This window comes from Neophocaena asiaeorientalis, unplaced genomic scaffold, assembly GCF_003031525.2.
Source record: "Neophocaena asiaeorientalis asiaeorientalis breed wild unplaced genomic scaffold, Neophocaena_asiaeorientalis_V1.1 scaffold241, whole genome shotgun sequence".
In the NCBI taxonomy this organism is placed as follows: domain Eukaryota; kingdom Metazoa; phylum Chordata; class Mammalia; order Artiodactyla; family Phocoenidae; genus Neophocaena; species Neophocaena asiaeorientalis.
In genome coordinates this window covers 2216386-2225294 of record NW_020172287.1, presented here as the reverse complement: position 1 = coordinate 2225294, position 8909 = coordinate 2216386, and the positions used below count along the sequence as shown (strand labels likewise).

Below are 8909 nucleotides of genomic sequence, written 5' to 3'. Positions count from 1 at the left end.
GGGGCCGCCACTCACCGTCCGAGGGGGCCCGGCTCAGGGCGGCCGCCGCCAGCCCGGCCAGCGGGCGCCGCAGCATGAAGGGCCGCCGCCACCGCCCGCGGGGACGTACGTCACAGAGCAGCGCCGCGCCGGCCCGGCCTCTCTCCGCCCCTCAGAGAAGCACTTCAGCGCGGCGCCGGACCCGCCTCAGCCAGCGGGCAAGCTGGTCATAGCTGCGCCGGCCTCGCCCCGCCTTTCAAGGCTGTACGTCAGCGCCGCACGACGCTGCGCCCGCCGGATGACGTTGTGGCGGTGCCGCAGGAGAACTGAAAGCTGCGTTTACAGTGATTGTGGATTGGGCTGTGGCCAGTCCGGCGCCCGATTGGCCGGTGGCGGCCTGGCCGCTGGTCCTCGAGGCCGCTCCGGAGGCGGTGAGGGTGGCAAGTTGGTGCCGGAAAAGCGCCGCGTCGCGAGGGTTTTGGAGGGTTTCCCCCAAGGGAGGGTCCGGGCCCCGCCGCAAGCCGCCCTCGAGGGCGAGAGAATGAGTGGGTATCGATTGGGAGGTTTATAGCATTTCGTTGTCCTGCTGAGTCACGTCCTAAGGCGGAAGGAAGCCTGCAGATGCCCTGCCCTGACTGGGGATAGCGAGGCAAACCTCATCTCGGTCGGGAGGGCTCTTTTCCTGGGGTCTGAATGTCTGATACATCAGGTCTTCGACATTTGAAACAACTGGTTTGTCACCGCGGAAACCTCAGTTTCCCTGGACTCAAGGTTTAGTAAGCCGCGGCTGCCCTTTTGTAATCTTTACCTCGCTGGATTTTGTGAGAATGCAATGACCTTGGAAAACAAGGTATGAGCTAGTCTTCTCCGTTTACGTTGCATTCCATCCTCAGAGTGGCTCCCCTGACTCAGCAACCCACCAGAAAGGTCCCGGGCCCTGCTGCAGACGTACTAAGTCAGAGTTTTGGGGAGTAGGACTGGGGCATCTCCGGGTCAAAAACGTTCCACAGGTGATTCTAATGCCAGGTCAGGGCTGGAAGCCTGATAGGTTACTGGGCAAGACTGGCACTGACCTGGTAATGTCTCGGAGACCGCTTTGTTCCTGACTGGGATTTGGTGAGAATCAGTTAGGTGGAAAAGCCTGCCTTTTAAAAAGATCTCTCATTTCTTTGCCTAGCAGGTCACACACTGGGCCAGTGACTGACCCTGGGCTTTCACGTGCTGCAGGAGGAATGGTGGCCAAGGGCAGACTGCTTGGGTAAGCATGGATTTCCAGGCCTCTCGGGACTGCTGTAATGGGGCCACCCAAAGAATGCCAACTCAAGAGCCTTAGGGTCTGCTGCCTCAGGAAAACCTCCAGAGCCAGTGTGTTTATCTGGAGAATACATACAAGTACATATGTGTGGACACCTTAAGTGTTGAAGGAGGAATGGAAGTGACTTGTGAGTACCTGGCACCAAACAGATGTGATGGTGGTCACTGTCCTATTCAGAGCCTGCGGGCCAGCCATGGAGAAGATCATGGCCTTCCTTCTCTTACCACCAGAACTGCCTCCCCATCTGCGTGTTCCTCTCACTCCCTGGTCTCCCCCAGGTGAGAAGTATTGATGGAGGAGAAAATGAATGCAGGTTTTGAATTGTTTCTGTGGAATCTAGGGAGAGGGATGTGGCACCTGAAGCTGTGGGTTAGTATGAAGATGGAGAAGGGACTCGGGCTGCAGCGTTCCCAGGAGGGCCCTCATTGCTGGAGAAGGTTCATGTTGGAGCTGCAACTGCTGTTTGGTGGGAAAACATCCACTCTTTCCCCTCAAGGGTTGACTCCAGCCCCTTCCAGAAGCCTCCTGAGTCACCAACCCCAGGTTCTCCGGAGCGGCTGTGTCCTGGGCTCCCTGGTGCTGCTTAGGTACAGGCCCTGCCCAACTGACTGCAGGTTCCTCTGGTGCTGGAGTTTACCCACCACCTCCTTTCTCCAATCTTGCACTTCTGGAGGCAGGGACTGGATTCATTTTGCCAAAATTTACGAGCACTTAGCTAGGGAGGGTCTGGGACTTGATAGCAAATAAGATGCAATTCTTGCCCCAGGCCATCAGGCTAGTGGAGGAGATGGGCCCTCAGCCTGAGGTGTCAGCTAGGGAGTGCAGGGGGTGGTGGGAACCACAACCAAAGCAGAGGCTGCCATACTGTGGCTGTGCGTGGCCCATGTGCTCATGCTGGCTGCTTTGTGGAGAGAGAAGTCCTGAAACTCTGGTGGGAGCTACTGAAGTGATGTGAATATCAGGTTTTTAGAATCACTACCCACAAAGCAGGGGAACTTAACTGGAATTGAAATGGGGACCAGGTGGGAGGCTGTTGGGAAGGTCTGCATTGATGTGACTGCCCATGCAGTGAGGGGGTTGGGAAAAGGCACATGGTGAGTGTGCAGGATGCCTGTCCACCGTGAGTGTTCAAAAGAATGCCAGGAGAAGAAGGTCACTTCCAGAGTACCCGACAATTCCAGGAAATTCTGGTACTTGTTTGAATGCATTCTTCCTCAAACCTGTGAGGGAGGAAACGGATGGCCTGAGGCACAGCCTGGGGCTCTGAATTCAAGTTTGCATGAAAGCCAGCCTGGAAGGGACTTTGGGGCGGGGGGTCACAGGGAAAGGCTGGGACAGGGAAATCGAGGTCCCGAGTGGGTGAGACAAATGTGGGGTCACGTGGCTGGGTAGAGTGGGGCATGAAGAGTACCTAGCCCTTTCCTGTCACCTTGGAGCATGTGCTCTGCTGTGTGCGGGAGGGCTGAGCGCCCACCACACTCAGAAGCCAAGTGGGCCAGGTGTCTCGGTCTGCTTGGGCTGACCTAGCAGAACACCACAGACCAGGCAGCTTAAGAAAGCTGGAAGTCTGAGATTAGGGTGCCAGCAGGGTTCTGGTGAAGTGTCTCTTCCTGGTTCAGAGATGGCTGCCTTCTTGCAGTGTCCTCATATGGAGGAGAGAGTTAGCTCTCTGGTCTCTTCCTCTTATAAGGGCACCAATCCTACTGGGGGGACCCTACCCTCACGACCTCATCTAATCCAAATCACCACCCAAAGGTCCCACCTCCTGACACCATCTCACGGGGGGTTAGGGCTTCAATGTGTGAATGGGGAAGGGGGCATGGGATGGACTCAAATGGTCAGTCCAAGCACCAGGTTTGCAGTCCCCTGGAAGTCAGCTTCCCACTCAATGTTGCAGTCCAGCACCTTAGCTATGGGGTCAGGCCTCACCAGAGACACCCACCAGGGTCCTGGCTGTGGACTCTGTCCTCACCCATCTGAGAGCCTTGTGGGCTCACCCCTGCAGCCTCTTTCTGGATGTGGGGTGGAGCTACTCTGACCACATGCTGCCCCGGTGCGGGTTGCTGTGTGCCCCCATAGGAGCTGGGCTGCGTGGCCACTCTGGTCCTGGCACCAACCGCTGACCAGCACATGTGTGTCTGCAGCCTGCTCTGGCAGCGTGTGGTGACAGGGGCTGCCCTTGAGAGCCACCGCCAACTGTATGTGTCCTCCCAGCGGGCTGATTGCAACAGAGCCTCACTCACTCGAGTGCACCGGCAGACCTACGCACGCCTCTACCCTGTGCTCCTGGTCAAGCAGGATGGTTCCACCATCCACATCCGCTACCGGGAGCCTCGACAGATACTCACAGTAAGCTTCCTTCCCCAACACTCCCCTGGGGTGCAGGTCTTAGCCTGTAGAAACTGCTCCTCTAGGGGTTCATGGGCTCAGAATCCACCATCACTGGACTGGGGAGGGAAGGCGAGTCATGGGTCAGAATTGTTTGAGGAGAGGGAGGAGGGTGACCTGGAGCTCACTCCACACATCAAGATGAGAAAGCAATAGTGAGGTGTGTATTCAAAAAACTGTCACGTCTTGGGAAAACAAGCAGAAAAAGTTTTTTAAAAAATAAAAGCTTCAAAGGGAGAGAAAACCCAACAGAACACATAAGACCTAAACTGTGTGGTAGATGATAACAAGGTGAAGTGGAGACCCTGGAGAACATCCTGGTACCCTCCACCTGAGCCATGTACAACACATCCCTTCCTCCCCGCAGATGCCCGTGGACCTGGACTCTCTGTCCCCAGAGGAGAGGCGTGCACGGTTCCGGAAACGAGAGGCCCAGGTCAAAGAGAAGGAGGAGGAGCCAGAGCTCGGTGACGACTTCGATGTGGAGCAGTACAAGCAGTTTTGGACCAAAAAGTGATGGTGCCTGGAAGCTGCTCTGACCGAGGGGGATGCTATGGAGCAGGGAGGGGCATGTGTCTTTAAATCATGTGTTCACGAAGCTGTGTCCATCTTGTCTTTCCTTTTCATGTGCCCTAGCCTGAGGGTCTCTACAACTGAGCTGAATGGAGGGCTTAGAATCAGGTCAGTTGTGGTTTTAGGATGAGGTCCAAAGGGCATGTGATCCTTCAACAGTACCGAGGTCATGGGTGCTCTTCCTACTGCAGGGAAGCCTGGCCACTGCTGTACCTGCCCCTCTGGGTCCTGGAGCCCCCTTGGTTCTAGCGCTGCCTTCAGCCTCAGGGCACCAGGGACTCTCCTGGGGGAGCACAGTGGCCACCAAGAGTAGGTGGGAGGAGCAGGGTGTCTGGGATCCAAGGACATCTGCACCTAGCCTACAGCTGGCCTGCCCTACCCCTCACCAGGGCTCCCTCAGCCCTACCCAGCACGCAGTGGGAAGGTGCTCCCCATCAAAGGGGCCAAAGGGACTGGCCGCTCCTCTTTGTTAACGCCACTGAGGTCTGCAGTGCATTGTAGCTACAATCTGCTAGGCCTTCCAGTTGACTGCTGCCTTTCTGCTCCAGGGGTTGATTTTACCCTGGCAGCCTTCCTGCAAGACCCAAGGGAGCAATTCCCAGCCTTTTTAAGGCAGCTGAGCCGGTCCAGGCCTGGGGCTGCTTCTCGTTAGGTCCTTGGTTGTCAGGCTCCTTTTCATAAATCTGAGGGCCAGTTGTAGAGCACTGTCATATAGTAGACGGTGGGGACGGCATTCTGTTCATGACCTGGGAGGCAGGAGCCAGCAGCCTGTGGGAGATGAACCCTGTACCTTATCTCTAGATCAGTAGGCCAACCCCTTCTGGTCCACTCACCACACCAGCACTGTACAGCTGCACGGGGACATCTACTGTACTGCACCACCCCCCGGCCCCCACAGCAGCTGTCCACTCCAGGCCCAGCCAACCTGGCTTGCTCAAGGATGCCCCCGGCAGCCGTCAGGCAAGTGCGGGATTCCCCGAGAAAGCAGGTTCAGAGGAAGGCCAGGTGAAAGGCCTCTTCTCATTTAATGTCCTGCCAGCCCATCAGGTGAATTCACTGAGTAACCTGCAGGAGGGCAGTGTCTTGTGAAAGGACTAATACAAAGGGCATACAGAATAACAGTCTTGACACCTTGCTGTAAATTCCTCAGAGAACATTTGTTCACCCTACGGTTTCAATTCAGCAGGGGTTGGCTAATAGAGTGGCACCCCTCCACTCACTAGCACCGTTATCACTGAATCTAGTCTGGTTCGCTCTGGTGATAAACGGAACGCGCTTGCCCTACAATTAGCTCAATTTACTTCGGATACTGAGCCATCACCTGACAGCAGCAATGACCGAAACGGTGCCGAATGAGAAGCATCTGCCAACACTTTGTGGGTGACTGAGGCCTTCTCTGTGCTGTCTGGGGAACGAACGCGATGAGGTGTGTTTCCTTGGGAACTGGACACAGCCGGTACCCCCGAGGGCGGACGACGAGCGGTGCAGGCGCGACCTGACCTTGGCGCTCCCTGTCTCTGGGGCAGCCTGCTACCTGATCGAAACCTCAAGCAGCTATAGCCGGGAAGCTCAGTGCGGGTTTGCAGACGTCTCTCCAGTGCCTGCCCCTCTGCCGGCACAGCCAAGGGAACACGGCACACAATGGGAACAGTGACTCTGGGGCGTGACCCACATAATGTGACTTATAACGGCTGTCCTGTCATTGGGGTGCCCGGGTCCAGCCTCCGCACCTTTGCCAGTGCCACCGCTGGGCCCGCGGCAGTGCGCAAGCGCTCGGGGGCCGGCACTGAGGCACAGGCGCGCCAGGGCGGGACACCTTCGGGAGGTGAGGGGGGAAACAGAGCGCAAGCGCACGGGTTTGGCGCAGGCGTGACGTCACCGCGTGCGACGCGTGAGTGGGAGCGGGGACCTGTGGGGCCTGGGTACCGGGAAGTCCGGAGGTAGAAGGCTGCCTGTTACCATGTTCGGCTCCAGCCGCGGCGGCGTGCGCGGCGGGCAGGACCAGTTCAGCTGGGAGGATGTGAAGACTGATAAGCAGAGGGAGAACTACCTGGGTGAGTGGGGCGCAGGGACCGGGGGCTCGCGGGCTGGGGGTGCGCCGACCCGCGGGCCGTGCCGAGCACTCGGCGCTCCGTTCCCCGCAGGCAACTCGCTCATGGCCCCGGTGGGCCGCTGGCAGAAGGGCCGTGACCTCACCTGGTACGCCAAGGGCCGGGAGCACAGCGCGGGTCTGAGCCGGGAGCAGGAGCTGGCGGCTGTGAGGCAGGCGGAGCAGGAGGCGAGGCCCGCAGCTCCCTGAAGCTCACGCGCGGCCCCCGCAGAGGCTACAAGAACGTAAGGAAGCAGCCCACCGGCCTGAGCAAGGAGGTGAGAGGTGGGCCCTCCTGGAGTGCGGGGGCGGGATTGGGAGGGGTCTGACCCTGCGCTGCGGTGAGCACTTGCACTCCCCTCCCCAACAGGACTTTGTCGAAGTCTGTAAGCGGGAAGGAGGTGACCCCGAGAAGGGAGTGGACCGGCTCCTGGGCCTGGGGAGCTCCAGGTACGGGGCCAGAGGGTCCTTGGGGGCCCCAGAAATCGCGAGGGCGTGGCTCCTCGGGGCTCCGCACTGTCAGCCGCCCAGGTGGACGCTAGCACGGGTCGTCTGGGCGCACCACTTCTCTAGGGAGGCCTGGGGATGGGCGGCCCTCGCCGTGGGTGTGTCTATGGGGGTGTGTCTCACCATGGGGGGATCTCACCCACGTCCCCGCAGTGGCTCTGCAGGGCGAGTGGCGCTGTCCCGGGAAGACAAAGAGGCTGCTAAGCTGGGGCTTTCAGTGTTCACGGTAACTACCCCCAAACATCCTGGGATCCCATGGTGGGGTGGGGGGCGGTCTGAGTGCCTCTTCCTGTTGAGGGCAGGCCGTCTCTCCTTGGGGATACCCTCCCAGCTTCTGGCTGGTTCTCGCCGGTCGGCATGCCAGGGCGCCCCGCACATCCCGAGTGGCTTGTGGCTTTTCTCGGCAGCACCACCGCGTGGAGAGCAGTCGGACAGGGACCTCCCCGGCCTCGGCCAAAAAGAAGCCTCGGTCAGAGGAGAAGGTGGAGCCGGGGTAAGGCCTCCCAGGGCACAGAACTCACTGTTTTCTCAGCATGTTGGCTGCTTCTCCAGTCAGTGAACTCCCCAGCTCCAGCCCCTTTTTTCTTTTGAGGAGCCTCTGGAGATCCTGAGCCCTGGGGCGGTCTCACGACTGCCTACCAACCCCCTGCAGGGTCAGGGGCCCTGGAGGAGGATGCTCAGACATGGGCCACTTGTGCGAGGACCTGGGGAGCACAGGAGGGGGTCACCACCCGGCCCCAAGAGTGCAGGGGCATCCCAATGGGAGGGCTGGTAGGAGCCATGAGATTGTCAGGTGCTGCCCTGCAGACCTTTCTGCCGTGGTTGGAATGTGTCTGTGATGCCCACCATGGTAGCCACTGGCCACACATGGTACTGAGGACTTTCCTTTAGTGATTTGAGATTGAAATGGCTACACATGGTCAGTGGCTACTGTGGTGGCCCCACCCCCGGCTAGACCCCCAAAACCCCAGAGGCTCCTGGCACTCCGTATCATCCTTTGCAGCCCTGAAAGCCACAGGAAGAGCAGGAAAGAGAAGAAAAAGAAGAAGAGACACAAGAAAGAGAAGAGGAGGAAAGAAAAGGAGCACGGGAAGGGGCCGGATTCCTCACAGCCCCCTGCTCCCATCCAGTAGGTGCAGCTGCCTGGGGATGGAGACACAGTGCTGGGCAGGCAGGGCCCCTCACACCAGGCGTCCCTTGGTCTCCCTTAGGCATGACTCAGACTCCTCGACTTGCTGCAAGAGGAAGCGCAGGCATGACAGCGACTGAGGCCCAGGGATCTGGAGGGTTGGCCTGTGGGGGTCACCCCAGGTCCCCGAAGAGGCTTAGTTGTGGCCAAGTATGGCTACTTCTATTCTTCTTTGTGTTGACTCATTCTTTGTACTTAAATAAACTTATTTTAAGTGGAAAGTGTCTCATACTAAAGGGAAGGTTGTTGTCATGTGTCACAATAGAACGTGATGTGTGAAAATGTGGTAAATCTCTTGAGTTCTAGCAAGACTACCTGCAAGCCCACTGGGAGGGGCACTGTCCTTTTGGTGGTCAGCATCCTGGGGTCCCATGTTGGCCTGGTCCCCTGCATCAACTTCAGGTGTACCAAGGGCCCTGGGCCATGACTGGCCAGCAGGGAAGGCAGAGGGGCCAAAGAGTGCTCAGCTGCAGGTAGGTGAGCATGCTAGAAGGGGCAGCCTGGGCATTTAGATCATGGGGAGCAGGACTTGTACCTGGAGCCACCCTTGTCTCTCCAGGCCACCAAGGGACCTCTTAACCACTGTCTCACCCCCATCCCCTTTGCGTGCTATGGCACTGGCTCCCTCCACCCGGCCCCCCATCTCCAAGGCTGGGAGGCATACATACAACCTGGCCCTCCACAGAAAAAGTGAAAACATCGTACAACCACATTGGAATAAAGACAAAACCCAGCCTGGATTCATTATTGAGGTTCTTGTTTTGCTTCTGATTTTCAAAGAAATGAGAGCTGAAGGCAATTCTGTCTTCAGAGCACTCAGCACTGGTTTTCAACCTGTTAGAGTAGATCATTATTTATGGTGGGGCAGC

The 8909-nt window shown here is 58.1% G+C and overlaps 3 protein-coding genes across 9 annotated transcripts in view; 2 read left to right on the top strand and 1 right to left on the bottom strand.

Annotated features, from left to right (window-relative positions):
* The window catches only part of GUK1 (guanylate kinase 1), a 9231-nt gene extending 9022 nt beyond the window's left edge, over window positions 1–209 (bottom strand). Inside the window, exon 1 of one of the 2 annotated variants that reach the window (XM_024764871.1) lies at window positions 16–209. In XM_024764871.1, coding sequence (XP_024620639.1) covers window positions 16–76 — 61 coding nt within the window. In that variant the 5' untranslated portion in view covers window positions 77–209. The remainder of the gene's footprint in view (window positions 1–15) is intronic. The other variant, XM_024764865.1, reaches the window with a different exon arrangement.
* Window positions 210–271: 62 nt separating this feature from the next.
* MRPL55 (mitochondrial ribosomal protein L55) lies at window positions 272–4280 on the top strand. 6 transcript variants are annotated; one of them, XM_024764890.1, is made up of 4 exons: window positions 272–410; window positions 1160–1237; window positions 3439–3643; window positions 4050–4280. In XM_024764890.1, the coding sequence occupies exons 2-4, from the start codon at window positions 1212–1214 to the stop codon at window positions 4197–4199; spliced, it is 381 nt and encodes a 126-aa protein (XP_024620658.1). In that variant the 5' UTR covers window positions 272–410; window positions 1160–1211; the 3' UTR covers window positions 4200–4280. The 6 variants fall into 6 exon arrangements, with proteins under 6 accessions (XP_024620658.1, XP_024620664.1, XP_024620687.1 ...); XM_024764896.1 differs by having other exon boundaries at window positions 276–410; window positions 1157–1237; XM_024764919.1 differs by lacking the exon at window positions 272–410 and adding an exon at window positions 429–524.
* A 1863-nt stretch (window positions 4281–6143) lies between these two features.
* Window positions 6144–8261, top strand: CUNH1orf35 (chromosome unknown C1orf35 homolog). The gene is given in 8 exon segments (XM_024764811.1): window positions 6144–6309; window positions 6400–6528; window positions 6531–6622; window positions 6715–6794; window positions 7005–7077; window positions 7259–7344; window positions 7855–7980; window positions 8063–8261. Coding segments are annotated over 8 exon segments (738 nt in total). The 5' UTR covers window positions 6144–6215; the 3' UTR covers window positions 8121–8261.
* The last annotated feature ends 648 nt before the right edge of the window (window positions 8262–8909 follow it).

What these genes read in the sequence shown, in the direction of transcription:
- MRPL55 (XM_024764881.1), top strand. Translation starts at nt 1,598, where the DNA reads ATGAATGCAGGTTTTGAATTGTTTCTGTGGAATCTAGGGAGAGGGATG. An exon ending in GGCTCCCTGGTGCTGCTTAG is followed by an intron (nt 1,882 to 3,438) that starts GTACAGGCCCTG and finishes GTGTGTCTGCAG; the next exon opens with CCTGCTCTGGCAGCGTGTGG. An exon ending in AGCCTCGACAGATACTCACA is followed by an intron (nt 3,644 to 4,049) that starts GTAAGCTTCCTT and finishes TCCTCCCCGCAG; the next exon opens with ATGCCCGTGGACCTGGACTC.